The 25,686-nt window shown below is 34.1% G+C and overlaps 1 protein-coding gene across 4 annotated transcripts in view; it reads right to left on the bottom strand.

The window, feature by feature from the left end:
• NCAM2 (neural cell adhesion molecule 2) overlaps positions 1-25,686 on the bottom strand; it is a gene marked incomplete at both ends in the record, with an annotated part of 418,249 nt that overhangs the window by 25,237 nt on the left and 367,326 nt on the right. For 3 of the 4 annotated variants that reach the window (XM_084232218.1, XM_084232219.1, XM_084232221.1), the window contains 3 exons: positions 6,519-6,699; positions 19,723-19,844; positions 22,954-23,073. In XM_084232218.1, the coding sequence (XP_084088344.1) occupies positions 6,519-6,699; positions 19,723-19,844; positions 22,954-23,073 (423 nt within the window). Of the gene's footprint in view, positions 1-305; positions 413-6,518; positions 6,700-19,722; positions 19,845-22,953; positions 23,074-25,686 lie in introns of those variants that run through there. The other variant, XM_084232220.1, reaches the window with a different exon arrangement.

Here is a 25,686-nt window from a genome sequence, read left to right as displayed (position 1 = left end):
TTAAGTTCCAGGAAAAAGTGACATGATATTTAACAACATTAACTTCAGAAATTAAAGGAAACTTTAGAATGAAGCAAATTATGCAATGAACTGGTATCCAAAAGAAACCATCCTTCAGTAATTATTTGGTAAATTATCTACTTAAAAGATGGACAATTCAGGGATGGGAAAAAGGCTAATATTGTTCACTGCTGAAGATACATGCATAATTAGTTGGACCTTAGAAAATCTTTTATTATAATTTTAGATCAGCCTTGTAAATTTGCAGGGCATAAATGGAAATATCATATGCTATATCAACATCATTAAAACATGCAAGACAAACTTAGGGCTATCATGAAAGAAAACCCTGCAGCGCTCAGCTGCCATGACTGGCTTCCACTGTTGGCTTTATTCGCTTCGCAGCATTTATCTGCATGATGAAAATTGTTTTTGGAAATAGAATAAGAATAAAATAATTAAGGAAAAGCGATAGTAGGAAAGAAAAAAAGAGAAGATAATTAATGCAAGATTTACACAAAGCCATTACCAATTTCCTAAAAAAGTTTATTTTCATAAAGACAAAGTGGCTAAAATTTTGTATAAAACATTTCTCAAAAGTTGTCATATATTGAAGACATAATGACTCTCAACACTAATCATGTATATTTTACATATTCAGACGTTAGTTCTATCACTGATACTTTAAATAAATGTGAACATTTTAACTATTCTTTAATAAAAATACAAATTGGAAAAGATTCATTAGTTGTACTTTGCTATTAATAAATTCATACTACTACTTTAAGTTTGAGCTCATCATATTCTATAATATTTAGTGGTAAGTTCTTAGTTGATGTAACTTCTTAGATGTTATATTTTCCAAAATGAATGAACTATTAATAAATGTAAGTAACAATTACATATTCACATAAAGGAAATTTGCAATAAGAAAAGAAGCAAGTAGCATTAGCACAACTGGCTACAGACACATACTAAATATATGTCATTGTACCACTTTTAAAAAAATTTTGAAAACCAAAATTTATGAAATAATTTATATGTAACTTCATTACGTGCTAAACTAAGGAAATAGCATTTTAATAAATTACCAATATTAAGATTTTCACTTAGTAAAAATGAAGTTTTCCTTAATTAATTGAACTTCAATTTCTTTGTTTCAGAATTTCTTTTATTTATATTTTTAAGTTTGTATTTTTAAGTTTCTATTTTTAAGTTTTTTGATGGATTTATTTTATTTTTTAGTATCCTTGTTAATTTTTCAACAATATAGGGCTTCTTGCCTCAGGTGCGGTCACCAAAATTGTATAACTACCACCAAAGTGTCCCACAGTCCTTGTAAATTTAAGCTTAAGAAGATATTTTAGTATTTTCCATGCATGTAAATATTGTGTGTTTGCTCATACTGAGTTATTCAGAGATGAAAATATATACTTTTATTACTTGGAACTAGAGTGGCTGTCATCAAAATAATTTTGCTGTACAGTTCATTGAAATTGTAATTAAAAAGCCTATAACAAACAAATTGAAAAATTTTAGTAATATATTTATTGGCAGTGTTTATACAATATCTTTTTTAGTTTGTTAAATTTGCAAAAAAAATCTGATGATGTATTTGCATGTTTGATGTCTATGTTACAATTTTACCATTGTATCTTAATGTTCAAATGGAATTTTCACCAAATTATATCGACAGTCAATAAAGACATGAATTCAATTCACAGCAAAAGAAAAAAGGAAATATTAAAAGATGCAAAGAAGGCCTTTACTTGGTGAAAACAAACATCAAACATGTTGGAAGTCAAAGTAAAATCTGTGCATTTTTATAGTGCTAGCTAATATTCAGTATACCAAATTAGTAATAATTCATTAAAATTACAGAATAAATCAATAAATGCCATTTTATCATCCTCTAGTTCAACAGATGCTTTGCAATAAAATTTATTGGAATTAAGTCATCATGACTACTCATATTCTCATTGGTTATAAAATAAAATGAGATGGAATTATGTGGAATGAATATTCCAAAGGGAACATGCATGGGTGTTGCATGCTCTATTTCTATGTAAATAAAGAAAATTAACATCAAAATAAAGACATATTTAATGAAAGTAAGAAAATATCATTAATCTCAATATTATTTAATAAATATTAAAAGCTGAAAATGCTATCCAAAAGGATAGATACATAAAAAAGCCATTATTATGAATAAAATATATATTAATGTAAATGATTGCTAAAACAAGTTTTTTAGTCCAACATATTGAAAAACTCAATATGTAACATATTGCTTGCAAAAATATATCTGTATCTACATAAGTAATGGACTTTTTAATTCGAAAGTCCATAAACTTCACTTGATAGTCTGTTATGCATAGTATGCAAAATTAAATTAAAACTAGATTAACTTTTCAACTTCATACTTTCTTGAAATTAATTTAAAAAATCTTGAGATCTGCTCATCATTTATTATGAATAACTTATTTAGATGAGTTAATTTATAATATTTAAAATAGAATAAGAAACAATGTAAGTACAAGATTAATTATGATAAAAGCATATTAATATCATTTCTTCTTATTTTTCCAATACATAAATTTAACTCTTTAGGATATTGTGGGCTTAAATGCTTCCAAATTCACAATCATCCATCCATAGCCTTTTAAATTGCCCCAAGAAACCTTCCATAGCAAAACTGAACAATTCTTGAACTATAAAGATGTGGCTTTGATGTGGCTTTCCATGAGTCCTCAGTAGTCAGTCGATACAGGAAAAGTAAATTTGATATTCTTTTGTAACCTTTTATAGATTTTTTTTATTTACCCCCTTTCCATGGAGCTACTTTGGCTTTGTTTCCACTGCTCAGTCTAGAGGAAATAAGCTATAGAATTCTATTTATTACTGTCTCAGATTACTTTGTCTATAAAGCTACTTGTCTCACTTTTCCATCACTGCTTGATCTGTTTCATCATTGTGAAACACATTCTTTTTAACATTATTTTTTCTATCCTTATTTTCATAGCAAAACTTCAGGAAAGCAACAAATAAACATGGAATCTATATCTTCTAGCCACATATACAATCCTTAGTCAATTTCTACCTAATTTCTCTCCCAATCTCTTCAGCAAAGCTATATGTAATAAGAACACATTTTATTCAATTGTGTTCTGCTGACTGCTAGTAGCATTTAAGATGTGCAAAGTTATACCTTTACCTCTTGAAATATGATTCTCCCTTAACATCTACTACACTATACCACTGTTTTTTTTTTTTTTTTTCCAGGAACTCTACAACATCTTGGTCTCATAGGTGGTGGTGGTGTGATTTCCATTTCATGTGAAATTTACAGTTCCTTGGGATGCAGTTTTTATCCCACTACTCTTCAGCAACTCAAGATGTATACCTTGAATATCTATGCTGGGTCAGTAACCTTTTTCAGTATTGGGGAAACAGCTATGATATCACAGATATCTACTCCTTTTTATAAAGCTTAGACATTGCTCATCATATAGTTTTATATTCATCCAGGGTTTGAATACTATTCACCTGGTAAATTGACAAAATGCAAGCCAACCAGGTTTCCCAACCAACTCTATATATTTATCTCCATACACATATATCTAAATACTATTTGACATGTCAAACTTAACAAGTATAAAACTGATGTCATTTTCCACCATATCCTGTAAGTCCTACACCCCTACAATTCTTGACCTTGAAAACTGAACCCAACAGTGCTCCAGTTGTCCAAGATACCTAAATATCATCAGTATTTATCAATCCGACCCATTATACAGGCAAGATTAGTTTACATTTACATGTGTGGAATTTATTTTTTTCTACTACTACTTTCACCCAGGTCTTGATTTTACCCATATGAGCAAGATAATTTGTATATAATGCCTACCTATTAATATAATATCTTTGCTTAAAATGATTTCTTACTTTCAAGATTTGCTTTAAATTAGTTACATGGTTTATGGATGACACTGGATTCTCTGGTCATAGGTTTCTCTCTCTACTTATCTTCACACATACATCTGCAGGTTTTCTTTGAGTCATGCTTTTTTAGTTCCCAAAGCAGATCAGTTTTCTCTCTTCTCTTAGATACTTCTTCCATACTTTTCCTGGGAGGTTTAATAGCTATACTTTTTTTGGTAAGTCACTTTCTAGTGGGATCCTTACATAACCCTTACAAGTCAGGTCCCCTTGTCAAATCCTCTCATGGCCACATACTACATCTTCACATTCTTAGTTATAATTTTGGTGGTTATTCTCAACCTTGTTTAATGTTCCTCTTCCCTATCAGATTAAAGTATTTGAGGGCACAGCCAGTTCTGTTCTTTCCATAGATAATTTCTCTGCATCAATCTCAATACTTTTCATACAGCAAGACCCCAATAAATAACTGGGATTAATGAATGAATCCTAGCATTTCAGAAAATAGGAAAAACTAGTTTACAGCTGGGGTAATGGCTATCAAGAGAAGTTAAATTACAGAAGCAAAGTTGAGGCTATAAACTTGAATTTTGTCTTTTTCCTTCCAGGTACTATCCATTAGTATGCATTATATATAATATTTATACACACACATGTTTTTATATATGTTATATATAGCTTATATATGTTATATATGTTATATAAAATATATATACACTATATATAATATATATAACACATATATAGTGTATACATAAGTATTACTGGCTTTTATTACTCATTACTGGCTTTTATTAACAACAATCTTATATAATTTTATATAATATAATTTGCAAGGAATTGTAGTAATGTCAGAAGTCATATTTTTACATTTTGCATTTTTATAAATGTTATTTAAATGTTTCTTTTTATTACATAAAGCATTCATTTACATATTGATAAAATTTATTTCCTCCACATCCCTGACCTAAGCTAAATTAAAGATTTAGGGGGATGGAGTACAATATCGCTATCTTTTTCTTGAGATTCTGACCCAGCCAGATAATCATATTCTTATATGGTCTCGCTATCAAATTCATGTTCCTGGTATTTACTTGAAGGACAAGTACTACAAATATAATACATTATAATTATAGAGACAGTTACTGATATTTCAAAGTCTTTGGGGCAAAGAGCTTGACAGTACCTTCAACCAACCATTCTTATTTAGGTGCTTCATAGGGATTTCATATTTGTCATGTGATTTAAAGTTTCTCTGATTTTCAACAGATCCTTTAACCTCCCAGACTCATATCTGAGAAATGAGGATAACTTGTACTCATTCAACTCAGGTTTAAGAAATAATAAATAATAAGCTTAAAAAATGAAAAAGTACTTTGAAAATAAAAAGATGCCATTACAATATAAGATATTCATATTATTTCTAGATGCTCCCAACTTCTTAATATCAAATTATAATTGGAATAATTTACTAATTAATGTTAGCAATAAAAAAGCATTTACAAATTACTGTCAAACTGTATAACCAATAGAAATAATTTTATAGAAAGATTATATAAAGCTGATTTCAATTTTAAAAATCTATGAGCAGTATAACAAAATCACAATAAGGAGGTTATTATCAATTTTGAATTACAACAGGGCTAAATAGTATTACTGAACTGATTTTTCCAGTCTCAAAAATACTATGCATAAATACTCAACTCTATTATAACATGATTTATATATGCCATAATTATGACTATGTCTCTCTCATCTCTCACTCTATTATATATGCATGTATACATATATATATATGCATATAAAATTAACCAGTAAATATTAAATGTCATATTTAAAGAACAATAAATTTTAAAATATGGTCAATATGACAACTCAAGAACAGAGAGTAAATATGGTTCTCAATCTGGATATATTCTTGCATCATGACCTCTATAACATGTTTCAGAAACAATTATTCAATATCCTTCCTGTGGACCTTGATGGTATTACTGAACATGGGATGATGCAAGCATGTTATCTAACAGGAGCAGATTCCACCAGCATGAAATGGCAATGTAGAGTGGTCTATAACTTTAGAGCCTCTTTGAAACTTTAGCTTTAGCCATTTGTGGGACGACATATGTAGCTTTTTCTGCCTTACTGTGTGAGTGACATTTTTCTTTTCAAAATCAAATTGCTTGGTCAGGCGCAGATGAATCATCATTATCTTTGGCCAAATTTTCTAAGAGTGGAAGTCCCGCCCACATAATTAGCAGAGAAGTTACTTCTCTGCATAGGTGTTTTAGGGCCTCAACAGAAATTTCCCATGCTCTTTTCACCAGCCATCCTTTATAACTTCCACCTCCCTTCTCTCCTGCCCACTTGGATGCCAATCTCTGTTTACAAGTTAACTGATAGTCATAGCAAGAGCTATTGAGAAATGCTGAGTGTGAAATGTCACAATGATTATGGTTAGAACCTAGAATTTTCACTTCCTGCTATAAAATTATGCTTAATATTAATAAATAATGCAGAGGGGTTATAAAATATGATATATTATTAATTTTCAGCCTAAGAAAACATATAGTTTTGCTTACCTTTAATAATGTTGGGCTTTGGTGGCATGCTGAACTCATACACTGTGGGTTCTGAATATCCCAATCTATTGGCAGCTGTAATTTGAACTTCATACCCCATTGTCCACTGTAGATGCTCCAAAATAATGTGGTCTTTATTTCCCTGTACTTTTTTCTCTAGCCACTGGTCTTCTTTATCTTTCTGTAAAGGCAATAAATATATTTTGTAAATACCCATAAAGTTGTGATTTTTTAAAGAACATAAGGAACAAGTTGTATTAATAAAAATATATTTTTTCTTTTGCACAAGGTTAAGTGAAATTTCTATATCCAAAAATGTCACTATGGAATTTCTTTTTTTTTTTTTAAGATTTATTTATTTATTTATTTATACAAGCACTGTGTACAGTCAGAAGCGTGGGAGGGTGGGACAATTCACCAGAGACAGGGCAGGGAACAGAACAGGCAGACTGATGAAATACACTGCTTGAGGGTAACAGCGGGCACACCAGGAGATGTCTGTTGTGCCATGTGGGTCCCTTGCCTGTGGCAGGGGATCGAACCCGTGCTGCAGAGGCCGTGGGCAGCTTCGCAGCCCAGCTCTCAACTGCTGTGCCACCCACGGAGCCCTCACTATGGAATTTCTCTGACATTTCTTCAAAACATATATAATGTTTTTTATATTAGTCAAAAGGTTATGATTTTATAATTAATCCTTGATTTTCAGTGGTTGATAACTTGTTTCCATTATTTTTACCCACATATTTCAGTTTTGTGGTTGGTCATTTTGTTGATTACTAATAATTAGATATATGGGAAAAATGAAACATGATGCATATGATAAAAATATATCCATTAAAATGTAATTGCCAGAAACTGTTATTTATGGCTTGAAGTGGGAGTAGATAGAAAATATAAAATACCTTGCAAATAAAATTGAGATCTTATATATAGATTTAAATTATCACTAGTTTTTAAATTATGAAGATATTTTAGACTCATGATAAAATTATATACAAGGAAAACTATTACCTGTTAAATATCGTATTATCATAAGAACATTTAAAAAGTTATCCTATCAGCAACCATTCTTCACTTCTATCCTTTTGTCTAAAAACATATTTTGGTCCATATGATATGTGAATTAGCATTCACTTGGAAAAAAAATACTGTGAGTAAAACTGATACAGAAAAGCAAACTAATATAGTTTTATTAAATGATTCTCAACAGTGTGACAGGCGATTATACCATATGTTAACCACTTAAGCACAGGTAAATACTCTCTTCCTTGATTCTTTCATCTCTTACAGAAATAAGGGAAATAGCTTTGTCAGATTTCATAAGGAAAAAAATGAGGACAACTAAATAAATTATGCATTCCAAGATTTTAACAAAAGATAGATATTACTGAAGAGAAAGTGTCTGCAAAGTAAATATATGAAAATGAAATGATTTCTCTGGAATAGGATATCTAATAATATATCATCGTAATTCAAACCTCACTTTGCCAGAGGTACAATTATAGATAAATCATAGATAGATTAATTTTAGACATATAGATAGATAGATCAATGACATAAAATTGAGAGCACAGAATAAACACACTCTGACATGGAGAGTTAATCCATGACAAAGGAGAAAAGGGTGTATACTGGAGAAAAAAAAAATCTCTTCCGCAAATGGTGCTGGGAAAACTAGACAGCCACATGCAAAACAATGAAACGAAACCACTATCTCAATGCAATATACAAAACATTGATTAAATACTTAGATATAAGATCTAAAACCATAAAATACATAGGAGAAAACAGGCTAAAACACTCTACCATGTTGGCTTCATGGATGTCTTTCAGTACTTAGCTCCAACAGCAAGAGAAACAAAATCAAACATAAAGTAATGAAACTACATCAGTCTAAAATGATTTTGTACAAAGCAACTATCACTGAAATGAAATAACACCCTACTGAATGGGAGAAGGTATTTGCACATCAAAGATCTAGCAAGGAGCTAATAACCAAGATTTACAAAGAACTCATGCAAAACAACAAACAAATCAAAAAATGGGCAGCACTAAATAGACACATCACCAAGGAACGTACAGATGGCTGTACATTCTCATGCACATGAGAAAATGCTCATTATTACTTAACATTGGGGAAAATGCAGTAGAAACTACAATGGGATTCTATATCACATATGTGAGAAATGCTTGTATCTAGAAGACAAGACACAACAATCTGTGAGGGTGTGGAGAAAATTTAACTCTTTTATTTAAAGATTTATTTATTTATTTATATAAGCACTGGGTACAGTCAGAAGCATGGGAGGGTAAGAGAATTCACCAGAGCCAGAGGGGGAGCAGAACAGGCAGACTGATGAAATATACTACTGAGGGGAGCAGCGGGCGGCAGGAGAGGTCTGCATGCCATGTGGGACCCTTGCCCAGCGGCCGGGATCGAACCGGCATTGCAGAGGCTGTGGGCAACTTTGCAGCCCAGTGCTCAAACACTGTGCCACCGGGGAGGTCCAAAAATTTAACTCTTGTATACCTTTGGTGTGAACCTTGTACGTTGTTGATGGGAATGTAAACTGTTATAGTCCCTATGGAAAGCAGTTGGAGGTTTCTTAAAAAATTAAAATTAGATGTAGTATATGATCCAACAATTTCTCTCCTACAGCAAAAGCACTACTTTGAAGGGATATATTCACTCCTATGTTCATTGAAGTACTATTTACAATAGCCAAGTTATGGCAATCTAAGTGCTTAATGACAGATGAGTGAATTAAGATGATGTGATCTACATACACTATGCAATGTACATAAAGACAAACACTTGTAATTTGCTATCTTTTATTTTTTTACTTTAAAATTTTATATATTTTTACATCATTTTTCATTTTTGCACAATGTATGCATTTTCATCTTGGTTATAGTCCCCATAAATTCCCACCCCCCACTTTGTTTTGATCCTATTCCCTCCTCCTCCCCCCGCCCCATAGTGTGTCTCTGGTTTATAGCTGCTTGTTGATTTTGATTTTTGCTTTATTATAATTAGTCTTTTTCCTGGTCCCTTATTTAGGTTTCTCAATTCCTGCTATGAGTGAGACCATCCGGTATTTTTCTTTTTCTTTCTGGCTTATTTCGCTGAGCATGATCCCTTCCAGCTCCATCCATGTTGCTGCAAATGGCATGAGTTTATCTTTTTTGATTGCTGAGTAATATTCCATTGTGTATATGCACCACATCTTCTTGATCCAGCCATCTGTTTTTGAGCATTTGGGTTGTTTCCATAGCTTAGCTATTGTAAATAGTGCTGCTATAAACATAGGGGTGCAGGTGCCCTTTTGAATTAAAGTTTCTGTGTCTTTTGGGTAAATACCTAGGAGTGGAATTGCTGGATCATATGGAAGCTCCACAAACACTTGTAATTTGTGACAACATGGACGGAATTAGAGATGATTATGCATTGTGAAATAAGTCAGATGGAAAAAGACAGATATTATATTGTTACACTAATAAGTGGATTTTAGAGAAACCAAAGGGTCTGATAAAACCAGACCAAAAACAAACCCTAGAAATCTGATTGTAGAATTGGGGCTTTAATAGGTGGTGGGGGATGGTAGAAGGGAGGAGGTTCAATTAATTGTGGTAGACTGTGGGTGTCTTGGTGGTGGCTTTGGTGTGCTTACCATACATCCGAAGAAGTCAATGACTTTTTTTTTTAAAGTGCAAAGGTAAAGAAAAAATAAGTTAGCAGACATAGTTCCATCTTTTTAACCTGAGAGCTTAGCTTGCTATTAATTTACATTGAGCTGCTATTTTACAATAGTTTGCTTGACTGTAGAGAATAACAATGTTTTATATACTTAAGGTGAAAACTGCAGATTTACTCTTTAAAATAAAATTGTGGAAGATCATGATTGTACCAAATTTATGGTATTATGAACATGAAATATCATTCAGAAGGAGTTAAGAACATAAGATTTTGATACCATATTATTTTTCTCCTTTTCTATTTAATTACATTTGGTCACATAGATTTTATTACAAAGGAAATCAGTTGACCTATTCTCTTATTTCATTTAACAATTAAAATATTAGTGCTGTTAATGAAGCCACAGTTTTTTGATTACTTAAAGTTATTACACAAAACAAGAGGCATTTCCTTTGCATTTTGAAACATAGATTTATCTTTTAGATTGGACTGTTGCATGGAAGTATTTAAGCTGTTATTTGAGATCTATTTGAAAGATCATGGCAGAATCAATCTCAGAAACTTTGTTAATTTCAGTCATTAAATGACTAGTAGTGCTAAGAAAGGAGCCTAGGTGTGTGCCTTTGAAACACTTTGGGCAGTTGCATCAAACATTCATCTTTTCCACAACACCCTCTTCAACAATTCATTGACAATTCATTCAGTCCTTACATGGTAGTTGGGCAGTTCTAGGATCTATGAACACAGTAGTAAACAAGACTGTACAATACTCTCATCTTGGGCTTTACACATCAGCACAGAAGAAAGGCATGAATTGGGAGCATGCAATGGGGAGACTTGACAGAGTCCAGGTGCCAGAGAGGGCACCTCTGGGAATGATGATATCATATGTACTGGAAATATTAAATTCTAGTGCCATTTTCCTTTTAATTCATCCTAACCTGGTTAAGGAAAAGAAAATGTAATTCCTTCACAGAAATTTAGAACCCAAAATAAGCACAATGCGTAAACCTCAAAAAGGTGCACACCCTATGGGAGATGTAAAAAAAGACACTGTGGATTTACTGTTTTAAAATAAATGTGAAAACACTTTAAAGGTGTTGACATATATGTGATATATACCATATATAATTTATATAACCTATAGCTTTGCTATTTCTTACATTGTGTATATCTTATATCACACACACACACACACACACACACACACACACAGAAGAAGCAGGGGTATGGAGCCAGGAGACTAAAGTGTTAATTCAGGTGAAAGTCTATACAGAGCAGTAGACAGAGTAGATAGTTGTAATCCCCTGTGGCCTTAATTATTCAATTAATTCTACAAAACTATGAAGTCCTTAGTGAGAGTAAATATTTGTAGAAATCCAGAGTTGACTTTTGCTTTGGATCTTAGTAGAGATGTGTGTGAAAAAACTAAATAATAGGCCAATACCTAAGAACCTGGATTACTCCCTATATGATTTATTTTTCAAAGATGTCCTTCAGAAATCTTGCAAAAATACTACTACTTGGGGACTAAGCATTTGAGGTGAAACTTCCTGACAAACAGAAGACAGACAGATTATCTTTCCTCAATTACCAATCACTTAACTCTTAATTGTTGAATCCCTTTGTATGTTAAATTAAAAGCTATTCCATCATTTTAGTTCATTGGACTGATGGAATAAGAAACCAAAGGGAGTTCTAATATTTTCCCCATTTTAATCAACTTCATTTTACATTCAACATTACACAAGGAGATTTTTTTAAACCCCTAATTGCTATTCTGAGGGAATAGGGAAAAAATTAAAGTGGGTGTTACCAAATACTCCCCTAGGCATCAAAATCTCAATTATGCACTTGTAGAGTGCTTAATTTACAAAATTTAAAAGCCTAGGGAACGATTTAAGATAATCTAGTTGCAAAACGTTCCCCTAGGTACCTTAATGAGATGATTTGCTGAATAGGACTATTATTAATAAGCCAATTAAATGCTGAAGGGCAGCTACTGGGAAAAAAAAAAATGGTCATTTTGCTTTGATACAGTTTCTCTTAAGCAATCTTTTTTTTGTCAGAAATAGAAGTGCTACATGACAGTTAAAGACACTCTTTAATAGTTATTCTAAAATCATAACATCAGCACTTAGGGAAATGTTTGCTATTACCTCTTTAGGTAGGAGAGCCCAGGACTGAAGGGAAGGGCCTTGGCTTTGTTATTTACAGAAGGCTCCTTAATTGTTTATATTCACAATAAGATGTAATCCACAAACTGTCTTTCTCAGGTCTTAAGTAATGTATAATCAACATCATCTCACATGACAATAATTATAAAATAGAGGACAATAGAGGAGTTGAGTACATATTAACTAGGTGATTTTTAAGGTACTCATGATTTCCATGTGTTATGATTTAAGATTCTGTATTTTCCTGTAAGGTAAATACAGGTTCCCGGACTTCCTGGTGGCATGATTCAGCTTCTCAATATTTACATGAACTTAGAGATGGTCTCGGTATTCTCAAAATCTCAGTTGGCTACTCTGAATATTAGAGAGGTGATTTACCAATATGGTAAATCATATATAAACAATTCTGGTAATTCATATATAAACAAATATATTCCACTGTGATTTGAAAAGATGTAGGTTTTGAGGTTTTTAAATTTGGTTTGGACTTTTAAATTCTTAACTTTTTCCTATCTGTGATATTCTGTATACACATTACTCACATACTATTGCAGGGTATAAGTTTTTTTCCCCATATATTAATTATTTCTTGTATTTATCAATCTATTACAAGACTATAATTATACAACATAGACTTATTTATTCTTTGATGCACGTATTCATTCAGACAACAGTCTACTTGAGACTGTCAATACAAGGATAAATTAAGCTCATCACGAGCAGCAAAAGAAAATTATCAAAAATTTAGGATCCCTTAGTATTTATAGCTATTCATTGTTTGAAAACATTTTAAAACTTAAACTGGTAGCTTTAAATAAATTTTAATGTATATACCAAGCATAATTACCTAGAAAATAAATTATTGTGACAACAAAAGCTCAGTTTTACTTATCTATTACCTTAACAGCTTTGTCAACATTACTTTGCCTATTCCTATGGAAAAAATAATAAATGGAACCTACAAGAATCAGAACAGCTTAAGAAAGTGCATTAATACTTAGAAACAGGGGCCTCCCTGGTGTCACAAGGGGTTAAGCATCAGCACTATAAAGCAATCCACAGCTACAGCAGCACCAGTTCAACCTCTGGCAGGGAGCTGACCCACATGGCGCAGCAGGCGGCTCCTGTCTCACCTGCTGCTCCCCTCAGCAGTGTATTTCAGTCTATCTGCCTGTTCTGCTCCCCATTCTCTCTGGTGAATCCTCTCACCCTCCCTGTACTTCTGGCCTATACCCCAGCTCTTGTATGCATAAATAAATAAATCTTAAAAAAGAAACACTTAAAAATATGTGCTAGAACAACATTGCTAGTCCCTAAAGTACCTCCTTGTCCCTTAAGTACCTCCTTTACAGTTGGTTTTAGCTACCAATTTTCTTTAGCCCTTTTTAGCCCACAAAGCCTATGTAATGTGCCAACATTAAGTGATGGTTAAGATCCTATAGCTATGTATAATTAGAAAGGAAATCATGAAAAACCCATGGAAGCATGTAAAAAGTATTAAATTATATGGTGTTATATTGATACAATACAAAATAGGTCTAAAATGTACTATTCATAAAATAACTTCTTTCATTTTTCCATACACCTTGTAAGAGTAATATGCTTGTCTTTATTCTCCAAATACATGGTTTAATCTTACTGAATTATTGTTGGAAATGTTCATTTTCACGGTGTCTATAGAAACACTGAGTTCTGACTTTATTACTCTAGCTCTTTTCTAATAAATGCTGTCTTCTTACTGGGTGACTAGACAAAATTGCATGATACAGGATAACAGAATAATGTGCATTTCCTGGTTCATAATTTATAGGAAAATATATATTTTCTGTGTTAGAAAGTGATTCTCTTGTTCTTTTCCCAGTAAAATTCAGGCTTAAATACTTAGATTCCATGTCTGCTAGAAATCAACATTCATACAGGGAGCATAACCTTTTGTTATTTCCACATTATGGACCATACAGTCTTTTCCATAGGGATGTTAAAAGATAGGGTCAAAAAAGTCATTAGGGCCTCCCTGGTGGCGCAAGGGTTAAGCACTATGAAGTGGTCTGCAGCTTCTGCAGCACTGAGTTCAATCTGCAGCCTCTCAGCATGAGTTGGATCCCTGGCCAGTCAGGGTACTACCCACATGACCTAGCAGACTTCTCCTGTCTCACCCGCTGCCTCCTTCAGCAGTGTATTTCACTCAATTTGCCTGTTCTGCTCCCCACTCTGTCTCTGGTGAATTCTCTCATCGCCCTCATTTCTGGCCTGTACCCCAGTTCTTTTATGCATAAATAAATCTTTTAAAAAAAGGCATCAACTGAAAACTGTGTTACTTCCTCTCCAGATTCCTCTATTTTCTTTTCTACATTAATATAACTTTATGTTGAATCATAGATTTCCAGTTGAGCCTGCAGACCATGGGTGTATGCAAGATGGATTAAGTGTAGAGGGACAGAAGGAAAGAAAAAACAGAGATGGAGATGATTTTAGTGTGTTGGAGTAGAAGGCATGCCATCGAATGATCTAGTAAATATAAATGGGTCACAATGGCTCTATTTAGGAGCTTAGAAATCTACACTAAGACTGTGTTGTTAAAATTTCCATCAGCTTTGGGAGTAGTAACCCAGTATTGATGATCAGTCAACAGAGTGTTGTTTGAATTATGCAACCAGTCATTTTCATGATTTTTAAAAACAGATCTTCTAGGGCCTCCCCGGTGGCACAGTGGTTGAGCGCTGGGCTGCGAAGCTGCCCGGAGCCTCTGCATTGCAGGTTCGATCGCAGGCCACCAGCAAGGGTCCCACATGGCGCGCAGACCTCTCCTGCTGCCCGTTGCTCCCCTCAGTAGTGTATTTTGTCAGTCTGCCTGTTCTGCTCCCCGCTCTGGCTCTGGTGAATTCTCTCACCCTCCTGCGCTTCTGACTGTACCCAGTGCTTGTATAAATAGATAAACAAATCTTTCAAAAAAATAAATAAAATAAAAACAGATATTCTAGTGAATTGTGAAGTTTAAAAGGGCTAGAGATTAGAAATGGCGAGGAGGGGTATGGCCTAACAGGTATGAGATGGAACTGAGGAGGAACTGAAACTTTTCTTCTTGTTAGGGTAAACATTTATATTGAGTATAGACAAAAACTGGGTGTTGCTACCATTAAATTGGGGGAGAAAGACAAGGTGGACAAACAAGCTCGATATTTAATGACGATAAAACTTGTCCTCTATCACATTTTCATAAAACACTGAGGTTAAAAGGTATTGATGACGAGGGCCTCCTTAGTGGCGCAAGGGGTTAAGCACTGCACTGTGAAGCAATCTGCAGCCTCTGCAGCATGAGTTCAACCCCCAGCCAGCCAGGGAGCAATCTACATGGTGAGGCAGACCTCTCCTGTCTCGCCTGCTGCTCCCCTCAGCAGTGTGTTTCAGTCAGTCTGCCTGTTCCATTCCCTAACCTGTCTCTGGTGAATCTTCTCACCCCCCACCTCTGGCCTGTACCCTAGCTGTTGTATGCATAAATAAATAAATCTTTAAAAAAATGTATTGATGACCAACAGGTAATTTTGAATCACTCAAAATTTTCTTATTATGTTTAAAACATTTATTTCCATATGTGTTTCGCATGTAACTTCTCATAAAAATAGCAATTCTAATTCATATAAAGATACAAAATAGATTTGGTCCCCATTTTAAATAGTATCTATGTCTCAAAATCATATATATAGAGTCCCCTTAGTTTCCAAAATGCAATCATTTCCATGTTGTTAATTGCATTGACTCTAAACATATGTAGAAACATTTTTGCTTTGAATTAACAAACACTGAGGCCACTGTCAATACAGTGAGTGTGAGTACGGGACATTCCACATTCTGCAGTGGGAGGCAGAGTTCCTGATAACCTGATATTATACCAAAAGCTGCCAAGTGTGCCTTTTTTTTTTTAAGATTTATTTATTTATTTATACAAGCACGGGTATAGTCAGAAGCGTGGGAGGGTGAGAGAATTCACCAGAGCGGGGAACAGAACAGGCAGAGTGACGAAATACACTGCTGAGGGGAGCAGTGGGAGGCAGGAGAGGTCTGCGTGCCATGTGGGACCCTTACCCGGCGCCCTGGGATCGAACCAACGCTGCAGAGGCTGCAGGCAGCTTCGCAGTCCAGCACTCAACTGCTGCGCCACCAGGGGAGGCCCAGGACTCATATTTTTGTAAGAGGAAGAGCCGTGAAGGATGTGTGTCCACAGAGCAAAGTGCACGGAAGGACACAGGATGTGGTAGCCACCCGCAAGCCAAGGGAAGAGGAGACTTTCACGCTATGCAGTTACTAAGAGAATAAAAATGATGGAATTTATAATTCACCCAGACACTTTTAATTTGCTGACCTAGTTCACATCTGTATCTACTTTTCTTTTATGATAAACATGAGACATATTTTCATATAAGGAGAAGCAATTTTAATTGTGCTTGATGGAGTTTAAAATAATGCATTCTATTGCTGAGAAAAAAGACAAATTCAGTTTAAACAGCCTCTTGCATCAATCGTTCTTTCCATTTTTTTCACATTGTAAATATGGATCTCAAGCCATCCTCTTAGGAACATAAAATAATCTGGATGAGGACAAATTTCAACATGGCAAGGCTGAGAAAACATAAAAATAGTTTGCATTCCTGACTGCAGAGCTGAAAAAAGTCACAACTTTCCTAAAAATACATGCTATATTATATAGTTAAAAAGCCAAAAATAGATGAAGAGAAAATTCAGTGGGAACTAAATATTTGTTGTCAGCAGTTGAAATCAATGATTCTGGTTGAACTCATATAACATTAGCTTTGTTTCCAATATCAATTCTTTAGAATGGCCAAAGCAAACACAACATTTTGTTTAAGGCAGAAATTTTAAAGGTAGAGAATATATTAAACATTCTTATAACTAGTCATTGCATTTCAGTGTTTCCCAAGGGATTTCACTGGGCTTTCCCATAAATGGGGTTCTTCTACCTGCATCATTTTTAACAAAAGTTCTTTCGGATGCACAATGGGTCACAATTCACATGAAAGTCCTGTTTGTCCAGTCCAATTCACAAAATCATTTCAGGCTTTTGTCCCTTATAGAGAGACTCTCTCCCTTGCAGAGAGTTTTCAGATAAAGAATGGTCAAGTGTAGTGAATTGTAGCATGACCTTATCAGATTCACAGACAGATCAATGAGTTTTGAAATGGACTAGAAAGCCTCTAATAACAGAGACACCAAAAAAAAAAAAAAAAGACATATACAGGTGCTCTTCACTGCAAGCATGAAATCTGCCACGAGCAGCATCCTGTAAAGGAGATGTTAATCTTCAATTTAAAGACTGAACTGTTAAAAAAAAAAGAGAAAAGACTGAACTGATAGCTAAAATTAATTATTGAAGTGCTTGCGGTATTCAAACTCAAACTTCCTTTTTTGTACCTTCAAAACTTAGTTGTCTGCATTTAAAAGCATCAATATTATAATTCAGAAAAAGGTGGACTTGTGGGATAATAGTTAAAATTCATCTAGGGCCTCCCTGGTGGCACAAAGTGTTAAGCATCAGCACTATGAAGCAATCTGTAGCTACTGTAGCAAAAGTTTGATTCCCTGGCCAGGGAGCTGACCCACGGCGCAGCAGATCTCTCCTGTCTCACCCGCTGCTCCCCTCAGCAATGTATTTCAGTCAGTCTGCCTGTTCTGCTCCCCACTCTATCTCTGGTGAATTTTCTCACCCTCTACACCTCTGGCCTATACCCCAGCTCTGGAATGCATAAATAAACAAATCTTCAAAAAATGAAAAATATAAAATTTATATAGATACCATTAACGATCAATTACTGTCTCATCATGACATGTGGCAACAGGATGAAAAAGGATTACTCAGAGTCCATGTCCAGAACAATGAGAAGCCTAGAGGGACTACACCGAGAAAAGTGCAGTCCAGCTGCTAGGACAGTCTCTTTTTTTAATTTAGAATCAGACAGAAAATAAAAAAAAAAAAAGATCAAAGAAGCAAGCAGGCAAACGGGAGATGCACTAGTGTGCAGGTGATGCATAACCAGCTGGCCCCAGCCAAGGTTGGGAAATAGAGAGAAAGTCAAGGGAAGTCTCAGTGTTTATGCTACTCTAACCATAACACCTATTGCTGCTTCTGCACATGCTGTATTCAGTACAGATCTTCACACCAGGACTCTTGCCTTGAGAGCTTCCTTATCTCAAACTTCCCTTGTTTCTGCACATGCTGATTTCAGCATGTATAACTCTTCATACCAGTACTTTTGCCCTGAGAGGTTCCTTGTCAACTTTCCCTGTTTCTGTACACTGAGAAGCACACAATGGTCAAGCAAAGAATAATTAAGGCAAAGATACAAAATAGGTGAGGCACACAATAACCCAAGCTTCCCCAAATTAGCTAAAACATAATAAATTTAAATATCACTATGTTTAATAAAAGAAATAAAAGTGATAATGTGTTATGGGGATAATTATTAACAATATCACCATACAGAACTTGATTTATTTTTTATTTTTTATTTTTGTGGGACCCTCGCCAGTGGCCAGGGATCGAGCTAGCGCCACAGAGGCTGCGGGCAGCCTTGCAACCCAGCGCTCAACCACTGTGCCACCAGGGGAGGCCCCAGAACTTGATTTAAATTTAACATATTCCACAGCAGAAAAATAGTGGTACTTAAGGAAAAATCACATTTAATGATCTTTGCATCATTGTCAGATGACTGCAAAATCACTGGCCACCATGAATCCCTATGGATCTAGAGGGTGTCCTTCACACTCCAGACACGAAAACTCCCAAGGCAGCTCTTTACCGTGCAAAGTCTTATTAGCTAGTGCCAGTTAACTTGAAGAAAACTTCTACTAACTCAGATTCAATGTGACCATTCTTTGATAAATGCAGATTAAAGTAATTTATTCAAAGTGTGATATGCTAATAATCATACCTGGGGTATGAAATGGAGAAAAAAGCAAAGCCTGAAATTACTAATATCAAGTAGGATTGAAGGTGAAACTATCCTGCTCAACTTTGCAGAAAAAAAACAGGGAAAATGTAAAATGTTGCTAAATTCTACTTCATCTGTGGAAATCACAAGAGGAAAATCATGGCATTATTTGGATGAACTACGTTTCGAACATCTATGTTTAGCAAGCATTTTTACACCTTAAAATGACTTCAACAAAGGAAAATTAGTATTTGAATTCCTATGAGTACCATTTTAGCACTGATGCTATTGACTATGCATTCACGATGGTATGTCCATGAAGTCGAAGCAAATTTAATGTAATCTGAAAACATTTCATATAAAACACTAATGAAAGGAATACTTACACTTCTGTATTTCACAATGTACTCCAGAATAGGGGCACCTCCATCATCCTGTTTGGTGATACTGAGTTTAAAGCTCTTTCCACTGCTTGGCTGCCCATGTATGGATGGTGGACTTGGTTCACCTAAGTATGTAACACAACATTGGTGAGATCTGCACATAACTCAGATGCCCAAAGAAACTACATTTGAATGAAAAGAACACTGTCCTGTAATCAAAATATGTAATTCTATCCTCGATTTATTATTTACTATTTGTCTTTTGCTATAACCTCTGATTCAAGAACCACCCATCAAGAATCAGCAATATTCACAAACTGAGAAATATCATGACCAAATTGTGAAACCCAGAAACAAATACATTACTTATATTGATATAAAAAGTCTCTAAGAATAGTACTATAATTATGTAAGTGTGAAATTTCATTTCTTTTATTATTAATAGAGTGGAATCCTATTTATTATATCAATACAATTGTGAAAACATTTAATGAATATTTATTAATACAAACATATCAAGACATTAAACTATATGGAATATAGATCTAACTCTAAACCATATGGAATACAGATCTAACTGACAACAGCTTAGCAATTAATGATCTGTTTTCATAAGCAATTTTTAATTAAATGAATATTTGAATATAGAAATTTTGTGGCATTTAATCTATAGACCCATGTTTCAATGGTTTTTTTGTCTTCTGGACTCAGGAACTTATGTGCCTTTGATGCTATAATTCAAATAGGGATTACTTAGAACAAAGATGCTTATATTCTTTTGAATATGAGCATAGACTCCTAAAATTTAAGAGTTTTCTATTTGAAGGATGCCGTCACAGCATGGAAACTTGGAGTGGGGGTTCCTTGCTATATGTCCTTGTGTGATGAGCTTGAGGTTACAGCAGCCTCCTCTGCTTCTGTTTTCTGCAGGTCCTCATGGATGTTGCAACACTAATGAAATCATAGGAGACCTGTTTTAGTTTGCAGTGTTCCAGAAACCTATAATATCTGGTTTACTCAGAGGAATTCCAAAGGACAAACTAAGTAGATGAGTAAAGAGGACTGCATGCCTCCAAAGCTGGAGTTATCTGAAACAATCATCTGTATTTCTAATATGATTTTTATAACCTTAATCAAGTGACTATTTTCTTTGAGAAAAGCCAGGTAATTAAAGAAATATAACAGTTGGGTGTTTTGCCATGCAAGCAACTAAGTGCACATACGCTGCAGCCATATTACAACCAAGTGGATATGAGAACTGCAGAGTGATTGTTTAATTAAAGTTAATTGAACTAGCATGCAGACATGACATAATCTATATATGCAAGATATTTTTGACAAATTGAAATTTCTTTAAGAACAGTATGATAATTGTTTAAAGTATATAATAAGAGATTATGAAAGATGTAAATATTCTAAAATGAATGTTAGATCAGGTGATTTAGCATAGTATCTAAATTGGGTTTAGAATTTAAATGTTGTATAATATAAATTCACTTAATAATGTTATTGTAATCATAGTTTTTAAAATAGCATTTGAGAAAATAATTATAAATCAGAAAATAACAAATGAATTTTACACATTTAAATTATTTATGCCTATACATTTTGTATGTATATTTTTATAGTTAATATTATAACACATTTGTCATTCCATTGCAATTGCTTCTACTTTTGAAAAGAAAATTCTGAACCAATACAGATTCTATCACAGATAAACAGATTAAATTAATGGCTTCTATTAGAAATTATAAATGAAAGCTAATACAAAAGTAAGCATATCAATATTTAATTACTAAAAATGGAAGAGCTATCACATATTAACCACTTTGAACATATTATCTAATTTAACTTTAAAACAATACTGGGAGATAATTAAATCACATATTTATTATTGAAAACCTCAATATTCCTACCCTCAAATTGCTCACTGCCTAGAGAGATCTGCAAGTCGACAATAGTACAGTAAGAGTTTAGAATTCTTATCCTTTAAAAAGAAAACTGAAAAGAATAAAGAGCAAGAGAGATATTTTATGGTTGCAGCATTTACAGCATATTGAATAAATGTATGAAGAATGAATGATAGTGTGCCTAACTGACAGAAGAAATAAAGGTGGAGGGGTTAACCAGGGTCTTACAAAGAGATCATTCCTTTCCTGGAGGCTGTGCAGTGATCCTGGCAGTTATAAAAGAGGGATAAGTCAAGACAAAATGCAAAGTACTCTCAATAGTAGCTAACGTTTAATTAGGTGCACTGCTGGGGGCAGCTCTGTGACTGTGGAGGGGAAAGATAAAGATGGCAGCCGGCAACCACTGGTATGAATGGAAGGGACTCAAGAGAAGGTTGGTGCAGTTGAGGGTTATAAACAGGAAAAAAAAAATTTAATTCTACAACCACTTAAGTCTAATGGATTATGAGTCAAGATGTACTTGCAGCCATGACACTGAGAAAATAGGGACTTAAATAGACTAACATTAGAAATGGAGTAAAGGTAGAATATCTGACAGATTCTATGAGAACCAACATAACTGGTTACAAATTGTCAAAAGTAAAGTGACCAATTTGACTCTCCTAATATTTATATTTAATCGTCAAGGTAATGGGTAGATTTTGTAACAGCACTTGTGTAGACACAAGTTTTCTCAATTTTCTTTGCCGTGCATTTTACATAAAGGATATGTGCATCATTTAAATGTTATCTTAACTTTATGTAAACATAATTAATATGAAATAGATCAAATTAGGACATAACAAAAACAAAGCTACAAAAGTTTTCTTCTGCAGTCCTGCGGTAATGGATTAATTTAATGGTGCCTCTTTCTCACATATTGGACGAACATATAGGATAAAGACAATAGTCATGCCTCATTAAAAGAGTAAAATATTGGAGATGTTACAGGACACTGTTGTACTCCTTCACAGGATACAGTCTGAGCAGTACAATCCAATTAATCAGACTATGAATAACTAGGACATCTTCCTAATTGGGATAGTTTCCTGAGAGCAATTTTACTGTATGTACTGCCGAATACCTTTTCTTTTTTTTTTTTTTAACCTTGCTTCAGAAGTAAAGTTATTTTTATAAATCTAGCATGCTATCATCTTCAGAAACCACTTTAACAAAGACATAATTCACTTCTCCAAGTGTTGAAACATTTCCTGCATTTTAAAATTCCATTTAAATTTGCAGGGGAAGAGCGTGGCAAGCAAGAGAAAAAGAAAAGATTACTTACGAACTGGTAATGTTTGGAAGATTTCTATTTTACTGTAGTCTCCTTGACCTTTTCCATTAACAGCTGCAACCCTGATTTCATAAGTTGTATTTGGTTCCAGGTTGCTCAAAACAACCATTGCTAGAAGAAAAAAATGCATATATATATATACACATACCCGTGTTTAATGCATTTTAATACATAGAACAAATAACCTATTGAAATCCTGAGTGAAAAAATTTGCTGTATATCTTTTCATGAACTACCTGAAAAATTGGATAAACATGTAAGAAGATAATTATTTGTGAGCATTCTTCATCTCAATTTTTAGCATTACAATACCATGCAACAATTCTTAAAGAAGAAAATTAGTAATGTCTTTTGTAGGACTTATTCTTAAAAAGTAGGAAGTAGAATATTTTATTCCATCTTCTTAATATTCAAAACTTAGGAATGATTATGTTAACCATGTTTGCTGTATGCATCACAAATATTTTGCCAACTCTAAGTAGGTTATTTCTATATAATTTAATGAAATTATGGAATTCTGTATGTAGAACTCTGACCTTCAAAGTGAAGTGTTTCAGTCATATTAAAGTGTCATAAACTGAATCAGTAGCAACATTGGATAATTTATTGAATCTTAAATCAAATAAAATCATTTTAATGTTAGTTTGATTATTATCACGTTTTATTTTCTATCTGCATTTCTTCTCAATGACATAGCTAATCTGCATTTAACATAATGCGAAGGACGTAAAAGAATCTGAAAAAGTACAGTGAAGCAATGGTGATTAGAAATATTTTTAGAGGGCCTCCCTGGTGGTGCAAGAGGTTAAGATGCAACCTCTGAAGCTATCTGCAGCCACTGTGGCACAAGTTCGATCCCCAGCCAGGGAGCTACCCATATGGTGCAGCAGAGCTCTCCCGACTCATCCGCTGCTCCCCTCAGCAGTGTATTTCAGTACATCTGCCTGTTCTGTTCCCCACTCTGGTGAATCCTCTCACCCCCCACACCTCTGGCCTGTACCCCAGTTCTTGTATTCATAAATAAATAAATCTTTTAAAAAAATAAAGAAATATTTTCAGGGGAGCACCAGTTCTTTTAATCTGCCAGGTAGTTTTAAATACAAATGCAGACTTCAAAATACTATATCTTCACAAATTCCTCTGATGGAGCTAACAAAATTCCACAGTTGTGACATCTTTACTCCTTTTGCTAAACAAAGCAAATGTGCCTACCAGAAATGGCAATGCTTCAACAAGCAATCTCAAGGAAGTTAACAGTCTAGTATATATAACTCTCAACCAATGATCACTTTAAAACAGAAGACATAAACAATCATAAGATAAAAAATTTAGCCATAAACAGATTAATATTTGTAGGCCTATTGTTTTACATGGACCATGACTGAGATGGTATACACTCAATACAATTCCAATAAAATTCATTTATTTATTTTTTTAAAGATTTATTTATTTATGCATAGAAGAGCTGGGATACAGGCCAGAGATGCAGGGGGTGAGCAGATTCATCAGAGATAGAGTGGGGAACAGAACAGGCAGACTGACTGAAATACACTCCTGAGGGGAGCAAAGGGCGAGACAGGAGAGTTTGCTGTGCCATGTGGGTTGCTGGATGGGGATTGAACTCGTGCTGCAGAGGCTGAAGATTGCTTCATAATGTGGTGTTTAAACCCTTGCACCACCAGGGAGACCCTCCAATAAAATTTATTAACATAGTTTTGATAACTACTTTCATTATAATACAGATTCATTGGATAACATTTTTGTTCACTATATGAACATCTTCAATGAATTTGTTTTGATACTTCCTTTTGTTCTTGCTTGTTCCCCACAGTCACTATTATGACATCTATTTACCTTTTTAATTATAATTATTTAATATTCACTGAATTACTTATTTAAATACAGAGAAACCAAGGCTTGAATTCAACTATTTCCCAAAGGCTAAAAACCTGCGAAATGATTTCAGGAAATCCAAACCCAGTTGGTGGGTAACCTGGAGTCAATATATATATATTGGAGTCTCTCTCTCTCTCTCTCCCTCTCTCTCTCTCTCTCTATATATATATATATATATATATATATATATATATATACACACACACATATACACATACACAATACACATACATATGTACACACACATACACGCATACACACACTTACCAGCCCAAGAAACAGAACATAGTGACAATTGAGAGAAGGTTAGTGCATAGGAGGAGGTGGTTATGCAGGGAGGAGGGAGACAAAAATAACAGTAGTCAGCAAAAGTGCTAATCATTGAAATTTTATAATTCTTAAGCAAAAAAAAAAAAAAAGAAAAACTTCTTAAGGCTAGAATAACTAAGAACTCGAGCTACAAATTCCTTACATTGCATTAATGTAGTCACTTAATACACTGGAAATCAGACCTGCTGTTCTGCAGAGAGTAAAGCTTTATGAAAGCATATTTATTATTGAGGTTTATAGTAAAACTGTGTAGTTCCAGGAACAATCACTATTGTTGGGAAGGAATATTCAACGTGACAGTTATGTTTGATTATCTTCTTTACACTAACAGAGAATAACTGGATGCAGCCACAGGGACAGATGCAAAGCTCATGTAGGAACTAACTACAATAATCTTTGTAAAAGACCTTGCTGTGATTCAGGCTTCATATTCATGAAAGGAGTCAAGTGATTCCACCATGATTCAACCAAGTCTTAGGGCTGCATGGGTCTCTCAAC

This window comes from Talpa europaea, assembly GCF_964194135.1.
Source record: "Talpa europaea genome assembly, chromosome: 4".
NCBI classification, from domain to species: Eukaryota; Metazoa; Chordata; class Mammalia; order Eulipotyphla; family Talpidae; genus Talpa; species Talpa europaea.
Note: the sequence above shows the minus strand (reverse complement) of the source record. Positions and strands in the feature narration are given on the sequence as shown.